The sequence below is a fragment of the Desmodus rotundus genome, chromosome 1, assembly GCF_022682495.2.
Source record: "Desmodus rotundus isolate HL8 chromosome 1, HLdesRot8A.1, whole genome shotgun sequence".
NCBI lineage: Eukaryota > Metazoa > Chordata > Mammalia > Chiroptera > Phyllostomidae > Desmodus > Desmodus rotundus.
In genome coordinates, this window is record NC_071387.1 from 173,403,762 (window position 1) to 173,417,238 (window position 13,477).

General features: G+C 39.5%; 1 protein-coding gene across 2 annotated transcripts in view; it reads right to left on the minus strand.

Moving 5' to 3' along the window:
* The window catches only part of RGS7BP (regulator of G protein signaling 7 binding protein), an 86,873-nt gene that overhangs the window by 25,978 nt on the left and 47,418 nt on the right, over positions 1 to 13,477 (minus strand). For both annotated transcript variants that reach the window (XM_045186363.3, XM_024578575.4), the window contains exon 3: positions 6,201 to 6,331. In XM_045186363.3, coding sequence (XP_045042298.1) covers positions 6,201 to 6,331 — 131 coding nt within the window. The remainder of the gene's footprint in view (positions 1 to 6,200; positions 6,332 to 13,477) is intronic.

The following is a 13,477-nucleotide window of genomic DNA, read 5'->3' on the forward strand; positions in this document are numbered from 1 at the left end:
GTGGGCTATTTGTTAAGTAATCCACTTTTACTCTCTCATTTCTAAAAACCATGTAATTTAAATAGAAATAAGTTACATTAATTCAATTGTTTAAATATATGAGGAAATAGTTTCAAATGCTTTTCTATGCTATGGCAAGAAGTTATTCTCGGCGCCATGAAATACGTGGTGGAAAGCAGTCATTACACCGTACACAGAGCTCCATTCTCGCCCCCACACTGGGAAATAAACCTTTGCCAGTTCAGGAGAGACACAGAACCATCCCCTCTCTTCCACTGCCCTAGTCCTACTCTGGGATCCTTACGGCACTGCAGACCCTTCATTGCTCCCAAAGTAGCGGTCATTGAGGCGGCTCCAGGTAGGTGAGTGAGAAAGCCCAGGGCCCCTTACAGCACAGGGAAAGAGCAGACAATGGCAGGTAGATTGGAACAGGTCCCTGTGAGGCTTTGCTGCTCCATTTCTGGCCTTCAAAGGAGGGCAGAACAATGAACAAGATGGATTTACTCTACAATTCATTGATTTCAGCTTTCCCATAGTGGGTATCTAAGGCTAAGCCACGATCCTTTTGCATTTTATTTTACTTTACTAAGTATAATCATTTCTTAAAATTAAACTTCTTTACCCAAAGTAAAATATTTTATAAATCATTAAATGATCTATGGAGTTAACTTTCCCTCCCATCTTAAAAGTTACTCCCTGAACTTTGTGTTACTTTGGTAAGGAATTAAATACAGTAGATTTTATCTATCAAACATGGCATTTTGAAGTGTGCACAGTAATCATCAAGCTAAATCTGTGGGTACAATTCAATCATCATGCTACTATTAGTATTCATTTCTCCATTTGATATGATCTCTTGCCCTTCCTTAAGGTAGCTTAGTGGGAAATGGACTGGTGTAAAGGAACAACCACAAACTTTGCAATGGGAGTGATGTGCTGAGTGACCTTGGGGTGGTTACCTCTCTCAGCCTCAGGTTCTTCATCTGTAAAATGGGGGAGACGATACTTAGGGATAAAATGAGATAACACGTATAAAGCACCTGGCAAGTAGAAGGTGCGTAATCATGGAAGCTATCATCGTTCCTTTGATTCTACTGCTCAGTGGACATCTACTTTGACAAAAGGTGATGACTATGGTGTCCTACTAACTGTTTGGCATATGAAGACATGAAGACAGAAGAATAATAGATGATTTTAGATCATGCTTAGATTTCAGAAGTTGGTTGTGCTTTCTTTCCTCAAATAGTGTGTGTTCTGGTCTTGGGTCCTTTGCATTAGAGACCAATGTTTATGCGGTTGTTTCCTCTTGTCACTCAAATCTCAGATGAAATGCTACCTCCTCAGAGAGTTCTACCATCTCTGCTGAAGTACCCAGTCACTATTACATCACCCACTCTATTTTCTTTATTGACATAGCATTTATTAATATTTGGGCTTTTTTAACATTAGAAAACCCCATTTCTTTGCACTAGACTATGTGGTCCACAAGAACATGCATCTCTTTAGCATGACCACCGCACCTACAATAGTGCCTTACACATGCCAGTGCTCAGCATTTGTTCACAGAATGAAGAACACATGTTTCCACTCAGAATTTGAATCACAGTCTATTTTAAGATTTAGTCTGCTTCATTTCTTCTAACCTACTGTTCTATTTTAGTATCAGCTGCCTCATTATATTGGAAAATAATAAGGTCTTTACTTGTGGGTATATTCCATTTCTGCCTTTATGTTTCTTGTTTCTTCTATTGGTGTGGGTCATTTCCTTTTCTTAATACAGGGCTGAATGCACTGGAGTCTTTACTGCTCACAGTCTGCTCCTTGTCTTGAGTCCATCCTGTCCGTTGCTGGAGAGCGGTTCATTAATTTCTCCTCAAGCCTCTTGAGCCCTCGGCTCCCACTGGATTTTGATTTAAGATTTTTCAACTTTCAACACTTCTCTATGCTTTCCCTTTTGTAAGTACATTTCCTCTTGCATATTTTTATGTCTGCATTTATCCCGGTGACACATGTCAGGGAGAGAACCTCTTATTTTGGGGGGAAGATGGGAAAATGATACACCCTCCAAGGACCTGAAGACAATTTTGCTGGGAGCTACAGCCGAGGGCAGAGCAGAGTGAGAGACAGCCACCGACAAGTGAGGGGGGATGAGAACAAAGAGGGAAGGAGCAGGCAAGGTCATAAGGAAGGGGAGTGTTCCGCACTGGAGTGTTCTGTCATGTGTGCTCCTTTCAGAATGGGAATGACGCCAAAACCGATTGAATGGGGAGAGAATGCGGGAGAGGAGAGCCATGACCACAAGAGCAGGACCATTCAGTTCCCTTAGAAACCTGGCTCCGCTTTCTGCCAGTGGAGTGAGTGGGACCTGCAAGCTCACTTCATCTGGTGGCAGGAAGCAGGCAGTAATGGTCAACGTGAAACATGGACTAAGTTAGGGGAAAAGACTTCCTCCCAGCCTAACTGTGAAAAAGTGAGAGCAACTATTTTTCACTATAAATGTAGGAAATAGACTTTGTCAAGTAACGGTCCAATCTGCAACTTGAAGTGTTAGAACATGAAACTACAAAACATCTAAAATGATTCCCTTCTGTCATCTTGAAACAAACACAGTTTTTCAGAAACACACTCTGCATGGGGATAACTCAATAATAGCCTTTATTAAATGTGGAGTTTTCCTCACATTTCAGTAATTTAATTTAATTTTGTTGCCCATAAAAAAAGAAAATCATTTTATTACCATTTTTCTTCATTTTTTTGGCAATAGCATGATGTTGTTAAATATAAAAGATTTCCAAGTAATGGATTGTACCAATCAAACTTATGAGACAGCAAAAATTCAGAAGCATTGTATACGTAAAAAGACATGAAGCTCCACTAAAGATACTGTTACGGACTAAGGATAATTGTGATTTGCTTAATTGGGAGAGAAGGACGATCTTCATTACTAAATTCATGCTCACTGCAGAAACTTTAAAATAATATGAGGCTTACTTTTCCCAGAAAGAAACCACACTCTTTACATCTGCAGTGACCTTGTGTGTCCTCCGAAGAGTAAGCTCATCACAACTCAGTGCAAAAGTAAAACTAAGGGTGATACACAATACTTGTGGGGCCTCTGGTGACAGCCAGGGAGGTGATTAGAAATAAAAATAACTGAGAAACAATTTGGTTTCAGTATTTAATCTCAAAGAAGAATTGACCAGAGACTCTTATTGAGCCAAGCTTAATGAGTCAATTACAATTCTTTTTCTTTCCTTGATGGGAAAGAAATACTAAAGGAGAGGGGAATGGCCAACCTGTAACAGAAATTAACCTAAAAGTTATCAAAACACCAGTTTTTATAATAGCATTAAAAGAAGCATACCAGAAAAGAATTCTAAGCAGAAAGAAATTTCTAGTGTTACAGGCTAGAACTAGTTACTATTCCCCTAAGACTCTAAGAACTATTTGGTTTCCATCTCTCCCTCTCTCTCTCTCCCTCTCTCTCTTTCTGCCCCTCTCTCCTCCTCCCTCCCCCTCCTCTCTGAACACAGAAGTCAGGGGGATAAACCTGTAATAATATAGGTTAGAATTGATGGTGGCTTAAGAGAACACATGGACAAAAGATTGAAGAGATGTTTAGAAAAGCTAACAAGCAACATGAATTATACATTATTAAATTTGAGATTTAAGGCAGTAGAATTTAAGGATGACTAGTAATACATTGTAATTGGCTTATAAATATCTCTTAAATCAATGAATGAGAGAAGAAAGGTTTATGACTTGGGTACTGGGTGATTGGTGGTGCATTGATTTCTTGAAGGACTTAATGAGGTCATCTAGATAGGCCCGTACCCTAGCCTAAAGGATGCTACTGTATCAGGTGTATTCTTTTTACACTTGTATATAAGTTGGGCACTAGAGCAGGGACAGGGAGCAGGGATTATTATTTTTAAAAGAAGAGGAAGGGAAAGAAGCAGGGCAGATCCTGATAATGAAGACAGAAGGCAGTGAAGACCAAATGAGCTGATCAGAGAAGAAGTGATACGTTTATTTGTGTGCTCGAGATCAAATACATTAGGGAAGAAATCTGTATGAGGGAACCCCTTTTACTTTTAAACGGAGCTAGTAGACAAGTGTTTTCTTTTCAAAAGCCAATAGTGTCCTGGCTGGTGTGGCTCAGTGGGTTGGGTGTCCTCCCTCAAACTGACGTCACTAGTTTAATTCAGGGCACGTGCCTGGGTTGTGGGCTAGGTCTCCAGATAGGGGTGTGGGAGAGGCAGCCAATTGATGTTTCTCTCACACATCAATGTTTCTCTCCCTCTCTTTTCCCCTCTCTTCTCATCTCTCTAAAAATAAATAAATAAAAATATATTTTTTAAGTCAGTGGTGAAAAGACAAAAAGTGGGAGTGGATGGCAGAAGGAGAACAACTTCTAACTTCTCAGGCGGCAACACTGAGAAGGTAGAGTGGGAGTGAGAGGGAGATAACCGGGTGTGGCGGGCATGTCATCAGCAAGGGAGGTTCCTGGGGCAACGTGGGCATGAAACACGGCAGGCACAGCCGAGCAGGCCTGGCGGGGGGAAACTACCATACCCAGCTTTAGAAAAGATGAAAACTCTGTAATCTGTCAGTGTGTTTATGTGTGGACACGTGCGTGTGTGTCAGAGAAAGACAGACAGACAGACGGAGACAGGGACAGAGGGGAGAACAGCTGAAGACACTGGGCCATGACAACCGGTTTGCATGCCATCACTGGGTCTGATACTCCATTTTCTGATCAGGCTTCAGGGCTGCCGAGAGCTAATTTCTCCAAACATGTTCACTTGTCTTAGTAACAGAAGTAAAGATAGACACCCTTACAAGGTCCGCCTTTAGGATGCAGAGGAAAATAAATAATATTCATATATGGAGAAAGCGTTCTTTCCTCGGAGCAAGTGTAATCCCGGGGTCAGTCCTGCCGCGTGCGCGCTTATGCGTGTGCGCAAGATTTGATGTTTGTTAAGCACGTCATTGTGTCATTTCGTTCCCCCCAAATTGCATGCTCATTCGATTTCAAATCTCTACTTTGTTTCTTCACCTGAAATGCCTTTTTCCTTCCCTACCTGAACCCTCTCTTCACAACCCAGCGCAAGTCCCACCTTTTCTACAAGATTTTCTCCGAGTATTAGTTTATTGACATTTTCTGTCTCTAAAGTTAAAACATAGGCAAGTATTTCATTCAGCGTACCCTTTATTCTCCTGAGCTCAAGCACAAAATGTTTGCTTTCAGGAGATTCCCAATAAATTGTTGTTGGATGAATTAGTGAAGAAAATATAGGTTCAATCCTTCAGTATTGGAACTTTTGGCTTCCTCCCAGTACTCACTCCATTCCACCCTCTCACATCACGTAATAGCCCCTGGTCGGATGGGGTTGACCCTCTGCTAGTCCCAGGAATGGGCCTTGATTGCCCAAACGAGCCGGTATAATTCCTTCTCTCTGGATACAGTGATTGGTTCAAGTGTAGACCCATGATCTGACCTGGTCCAATCAGAAGGGTGTTGGCTAGTGGGGAGAAGTTCTGTCTTATTACGGATCCTGTGATGTGCAGATGTTGTTACTGGAACTATTGCAATCAGTTCGCTAATGTGGGGAAAGGCTGGCTGAGGGGTTAAGCCAATGGAGGGCAGAGTGTCACTGAGAATGGGGGTCAGCAGTCTGATCCAACCATTCGGAAGCCAGTGCCACTTCTGGAGGTTTCAGTCATTTCAGCCAATATACGTCCTTTATAGTGTAAGCCTGGTAATGAGATTTTCCTATTATTAATATGCCTCCCTATTGTTGAGTTTTCCCTATTTTTAAATTATTGGAATGCAGTATGTAATCTGTCTTCTTGCAATCTAATTCATTTAGGAAAGTAGCAGCAACCTTGGATAGAATTTACTAGTCTAGTAAGATCATTATATATTTTTGATGCTTATGCTGATTCTAATCAAAGTCACATTCAAAAGTGGTAAAATAATAAATTGAGAACTATTTCTACCACAATTTTTGTTCAAGGAAATCAGTGTTCTTATGCACTTAGAATTGATATTGACTTCTTTTGTTAATTTATATGAAACATTTATATCCATTCTAGTTGTGTGTAGATAAACACATCGTGCACATAGGTGCTTTGCAGAAGATAAGCTTTTGTTTAACATTCCTCAGGGTTCAGGGTGATATATTAAGTGTAGATACCTTTCCGGTGAAACTGAAGAGACCCCAGCAGACATATGGATTTTAGCATCTCCGTTGTGTACATTTCTAAGCAGCACTGCAGCTGGATATAAAGCCGACAGATTTCTGGATGGATCTCACCATCTTCCGGGCTGCAGCAGAATGAAAGAGAAAAGCTGTGAACGTTCTCGGGATTTCACTCATCAGCCATTTGCCTTCGCTCTCAGCGGCAAAAATGCTCAATAAAGCCTCCTTAAAGCCTTGCGTCTAAAATTTAGCACTTCCTGCTTTCAAACCAATGACCGGTGTCATAGTTCTTACATAAGTGTCTTTCTGACTAACAGCTCTTAATTTTTTTTCCCCTTTCAGCTGCAGATTTCTGCTGGGAGCTTAAAATCATAAATGTTTTAAGTAATTGAAAATATGAGATATTTTCAATTTAACTGTTGGAACAAATTCCGAAATATGTTTAAACCATAAAAATATCCTAGACTGCAAGAAGAGATTAAAAGCTCTTATTTTCAGAGAAACGAATGAAGAGCTATTCAATTGCCAGTGATGAGACTGTTCTTTAATATTAAGACCCCTGCATAATATGATTAGAGAGCGAAGATGTGTTATTTTTATCAAGGGCTTTTGTCTCAGTCTAAAGGTTATTCCCTTATTATTTACTATGGTTAATTTATGAGAGGCCAAATGTCTTTAATGAAAACATAAAATTTTTATGAAAAGGAGAAAAGTAATAAAAGAACTCATAATTATGCTTAACAATCTAATGCTAAATAAACACCCAACTTATATTTTAAAATTTATTTTAAAGTCCTTGAGCCTTTATTAACTATGGTAAAACATATAAGTGTAAATATGATAAAACATGTTGTGATCACTTTTATATTTTGATTAAGAGAGGAGTGAGTTGTCAATAAAACTCTTTTATATGCAAGTAAATTAGCATGTGTTGAATAAAGCAAACTAAACAAAAGGGACAAAGTTTAGAGACAGATTTGAAATGGAAGAAACCTAAAAGTGAACTCTGTCAATTGTCCTAATGTGTTATCTTTAGTTCTACCCCCATTCATTTGAAATGCAATGAAATCTGATTAAATCATGCAGTGTTCATATCTGATTCCTTTGTAAAGTGGGTCAGTGGCAAAATGTCTGAGGTAATTATGGGGAAAAATGCAGGGTTCAATGATTAAGTTCTGGAATCACAGTTAGAAGAATTTGTGTTTACGCAGCACTTTACAAGGACAGTTTTCATTTTCACTACTTATTTGGTAGATGAGCCGGAGTGTGCCTAACCATATGGCTTACATAACACAAAGAATGCACAGCATTCTTTGCTTTAGTACCAGTGACGTGCAGTCACCCGATGTCTCTCCTGTGTCAGAAAGAACCAAGTGTTTCAAAAGGGCTTATATGCAAAATGTGGCTTCATCTGAAAAATAAAAGACCACCTTATTTCTCGTTTGTGTCTCATGAGTGCAGCCCTAGGCCAACACTGGAAGCAAGTGTATCTTTGGTGAAAGGTCCCAGATTTTCTTTCAGAGTTTCCTCCCATAGGTGCCTTCCAGTCTCAAGCTGTTCCCCCACATCCTTCCACCACACACGCACTGCGTCTCATTATTTCATATCATTTCAGCCTTTCAAAATGCCTCTGACCCTGTCCCACCCCCTCTCAGCCCTGCTAGGCTCTGAAAGGATAATGGGCATTAATGGTTTGTATAATGAACAGTCATCCTGCATCTTACCTGCTAATAAATTGATCTTTAAACCTGGGTATGAAGATAGTGTCCCCTCTCAAAGACGGGTTAGAGGGAAAATACTTTAAGGCAGGGAGGTCTTTTCTGTACTGCTTCATCATCCCAATCCTAGGTGCCTATTGTCGCCTATGTATAACATTGGCCCTGGTGGCTTATATGTAGATATTTTTTAAACCCTACAATAAATCTGTTGTCTGAATTATACATTTGATCAGTGGGACAATTAGCCAGTAGGGTATCATTCCAAGGCATGGACTATTCTTATTTTCAGAAGTATAAGATATGTGCCTAGAGGCTTAGTTCCAAAAATATGCAAACCTCATATATAGATGACATTTTATATAATTTAAAGAAATGACTACCGTATTAACATATCTTCAGAGCCTGTATGTTTTGTTTATTATTTTATAGCTAGACATAGAGAGATAAAGCAATGTATTAAGTGCTTCTGTAAAAAGGCAAATGAAAACAGAGATTACAATGCCTGATTCATAACATTTCCTTGGGGGCTATCTCCCTAATGCCTCTGTAACCAAGGGTGACTCCAGGGACTGTGGAGCCATTTTACCCTAACTATTATGGGAAGGAACTAAATAGGTGCCACTGGAAATAGAATCTGCCAAACAAAAGTTAATTGATGCTAAAGTTGCATTATAAATTTCCTGGTTAAGAAACTTCATGCACATATTCATAGATTAGCTTTTGCTATCTTGGAAAATTGAGGTTTAGAGAAAGAGGGGAACTAGTTAAAAAGAAGAGGGAAAGTCATCTTTCCTGTCAGTGTTTCATGATGCCTTGAGCAGGTTACATTAGCCTCAAGACTTGTATATTTTCTCGCTCCCATTTTAGAGCACTAAGCTGCATTACTAGTTACTGAAGATTCATTAAAAGACAAATTGTCAAATGGGTTATAATATGTCTAATACTATAAGCAGTGAACTGAAAAACATTTTTGAGAAGCATTAAGCACATTTAGGTTATTTTCCTCACAAATGAGCTCGGGTCAGAGCAGGGACAATGGAGGAAAAGCCGGAAAACAGTAACATTTACGTTAAAATAAAATTAGGCCTAAGGACTTCCTCCAGGAACTGGCAGCAACCTAACTTGCATGGAACTTTACCACATATTCCTCAGGCTTAGCCTACAATGATTCGCCCTTCTTAAAGTTCAGGTCTGTGAGACTCACTCCTGAGGTGAGTGATGCTTGCTCAATTCATTCAAAGAAATTTTATGAGTTAGCGACTAGGTTGTGATTATTTTTTTTATGAGCTTAAGTTAAGAGCTAAACTGATCATTTTGATTATTTTGAAAGCCTTAGTAATTATAGGAAAACATCCTAAAAATGAACTTCAACAATAGTTCAGTGATGTGGAGTTCAAGTTGAATGCAAAAACATCGAAAATAACTGCCAAATTCTGAAATTTTCAATCAACTCCTTAAGGATGAGAATTATGACTTAATGTCTTAATCATCTGGCATCTGAACTGACATAGTAATGGGTACGTGTGTGAATATTGCCTAAATCACCCCTTGAGAATGGCAGTGTAAGAATCTTGTGGATATTCTTATTTTGCAAATCCAAATATTGATAACGATGTGGAGCAACAGAGACTCTCATGCATGTTGGCGAGGGTTAAATTGGTACAATTCCTTTAACAATAATTCTGGAAGTTTCTTACAAAAACTAAACATACCCCTGCCCTATGGCCTGGCAATTCCATTTCTAGGTAATTACCCAAGAGAAATAAAAACCTTCACCAAAAGATCTCTATAGGAGTATTCACAGTAGTTTTATTTAGAATAACCCAAAACTGGAAATAGGCCAGGTATCTGTCAAGAGGAAAGTGGTTAAAGAAATTAGTATCTTCCTACAATAGAGTCATACTGAACAATGAGAAAGAGTGAACTCCTGATACACAAAGTAACACGGATGAATCTCAAAAACACGATCTGGGGCCAGAAAATCCTTAACACAAAAGTGTGTAAATTCTGTATGCCACTATTTATATGAAGTTGTAGAATAGATAGAACTAATCGATAGTAATAAATGTGGGAGGGAATTGACCGGGAAGAGGCCTGAGGGGAGGGAACTTTCTGGGCTGAGGGTAATACTCTATAGAGAGAGCTTTGAGTTACATGGGGGCATATATTTGGCAAAACTTATTGAGTGGGACACTGAAGATTTGTGCATGAAAATTTTACCTGAGAAGAGAGCCATAAGCGAATATTGGACCCTAGTTAATGATATGCACACTGACCTGTTTAGGGGTTAAGTTTACTGATGTCTGCAACTTCAGAAAACTAATGTGGATTAGCAGGTTGGAACAGGGATGAAAAGACAAGTAGATATAGTGGTAAAGCAAGTGTAATAAAATGTTAATTGTAGAATCTAGGTGATGGGTATTTTCTTGATGTTCAAGGACTTACATTTCCCAAAATAATTTCATGGCATAAATTGAACAAAACAACTGAGAAGCTTTATAACTAGTGAGGTCAAGTTCAAGAGTGAACACCCTGGGGATTTTAGTTATGAAATGTGTTGGCCCTGCATCTGCTCTTTTGCCGAATTTGCCAGACTTTGGTGTTCTGTGCAGCTGCCAACAACATTTTAAAAACCAGCAAAATGTTTGTTGTTTTGAAAGTCTGTCTTACAGAAATGGTTTATATATTTATTTGAAGGCAGCAAGACATATTAAAAGGAAAATGGGCTCTGGAGTCAAAAAACTTAGCTCTAAATATAGACTTTACTGCTTAGAATTGTGATCTTAGGAAAACCACTTTCACTTCTCTGAAATTCAGTTTCCTGAGCTGTGAAATAGGGATAACAACTATTTGAGACTGAAGTACCTCAAGGTTGTTGCAGAGATCCAATGGGACCATGTGAGAGAGAACAAGAAAAAATTGCGAAGGACAGAGGTTGGCTGCAATCCATTTTAACACATCAAAGTGGCGTTTACTTAGCCTTATGCTTGCATAGAGTCTTTAGTTTTAAAAATTATCTGCTATTCTATAATATTTTTTTATTTGCTTACTGCTCCCAAATATGGACTTTGGTTGAATAAACATGCCGTTAGGCTGAGAAAAATAGGTGTGACCCCACTGACAACCACTCAGCCTTTCACAGGCTTTGGTGATGATATAAATGCGGGGGTTTGTTGGCTAGCACAGATGCAGAGAAGATGCAGAGATGGAAACCAGAGCTCTTTTTTTTAAATCCTCACCCAAGGACATACTGCAAGAGGGAGAGAAACATGGATGTGAAATAGAAACATTGGTCAGTTGCCTCTTGCACGCAGCATCCTGGCAGGAGACTGACTCCACAATCCAGGCATGCACCCTAACTAGTAATCGAACCCAGGACCCTTTTGTCTATGGTTCAATCCTCCAACCAACTGAGCCATAGCAGCCGGGGTGGAAAACAGAACTCCTGTTGCAGCAAATGTTGCTAAGTTTTTCTTTTCCCAATCAGTTCTGTTGTTGGTTATTAAGCCAAATGGCAAGGAAAAATTCAGGAAGCCAAAAGCGATGAGTGAAGGGGATGATATCCTTTGCTTTATTTTTCAGAGCAAATAGCTAGGAAGGAAAGGGATTCAATGATTTACCCAGGGATTTTGATCTCCAGGACACCTCTTCTAATACTGCCTGTGGTTTCCTCTCATATGGATACCACTTACAAGTATATACCCTAACTCTGTGCCAGATCCAGGGCCAGCACCAGAGCCTAGCCTTAACACGCCTTCCTCCAGGTAGACTTTGCAAGGTGGCCCCATGACTGTATGTAACCAACAGATAGTCAGAGGACAGGGAGGGCACAAATGTGTGTGTGTGTGTGTGTGTGTGTGTGTGAATATGTGACCCAGTTATCATTTTAGGTTTCACATTCTTAAAAGTAATTATAGGGTCTATCCAAGTTCATAACCACAGAACAGATGCCAGATACCTATTAAATGACTGCACTATTTTATACCAAAATAAGCAGTGCAATAAAAAGAGAAGTCTAGTTAATCAGAAGAAATGGAAACAGGACATTTTTCAAAGTACCTATAGGTATAATAGTTGAGTCTCCCTATGTCTCTATTTTTCTCATAATCTTCTTCTAGTGAGTTTATATGAAAGTTGTGTATCGGGAGGAAACCTCCTGTATTTTCTTCATAGAGAGTCATAGCAAGTTTGGTTCCCCCAAGGGCCTTTGAAGAAGTCACTGCAGTAAATCCCCTGTCTTTACAGCATGTCCTTTCATGGGAACATATGGCCACGTGAGTTCCTCGCCAGGAACACCAGTCAGGACCAAACTCTGCCCTGGAGCAGTGCGGGTTCAGTCAGAAAGGAAAGGACTTTTAACAGAAAGTGAAACCAGAAGTGACTTTGGCCACTTTTATGCAAAGCAACAGGGTTCAGAGGGGCCAGCAACTTTTACGATTTAGGGCCATAGTATTTATGGCCCTCATCTCCCTGTTCCTGTTGTTTTTCTCTCTGGCAGGACCTTTGACATGACTCCCTGACCCAGTTGGGAGAGTTGATAAATAATGTGTAGCACTACCGAACAGCTAGTTTGTTTTTTCCATTTAAATAGTAAAAACTATATTTAAACACTTAAAAAACTCAATAGCCATCAGTTTTCTAACATTGTGATACTTAAAATGAAAATAAGACTAAAAACATGACTATTGAATTGTAAATCATCTTTTATTTATCTTAAAAGTTACTGATTAAGGCATTCCTGCGGAGACTTGGGAATAAGTGGTGACTTCTCTAGCAATTGTGAGATTTCTGCGAATTTCTCAGGGCATCAGAGGTTGACAGTTAATGAGCTACCCATCAGAATTTCTTTTTCTTGATACTTGAGAGTCATGTTTATTGGTGTGGAGAAAATGAACATTTACATATAAGGTGCTATTTCTTCAATCTCCAAAATATCTTTCTTATTCTGTCTTGGCCATTTTCCTCATCCTTCTATTCTTTTTGGCTTGAGGGGCTCTTGGCTCTTCCATTTTTTCCCCTCTGATTCTCTCAATGTTTTCCTCTTCACAGTCTACTGTCGGGAGTCAGATGGAGTCTGCAAACAGCTCATTAGGTCCTGCTCTATCAGGGGCTGTGATATTCACAGGTAGCAGACAGAGGCCTGTGGCTGACGGAGTCTGAGTCTTGGATTCTTCAATCTCTGTTGGAATGACAATCAGCACCATGGGTTGCGTGGGTGGAGCAGAGTCCTTTCCCACTGACTACAGCTAGGATCAGCCTGTGTTTAAATATGTGTGCGTACGTATTTCTATGAAAGAAGCATGTATCTGTTTCCACATTTTAATCTGGGAAATATTTTTTGCCTCTGAAGTCAAGATTTTCAACCTCCGACGTTTATTATTTGTGCTTGATTCCAATGATCTTTAAAGGTCAATTATCATTCAATTATCATGTGATACACTGGAAAGAATTCAACTCATTTATTTTCATTATACTCGAAGTCTGAGTCATTACTTGCAGCATGCAGTTCATTCCTGCTTTTATCCACTGGGATTTTAGGGCTCAATATATTGA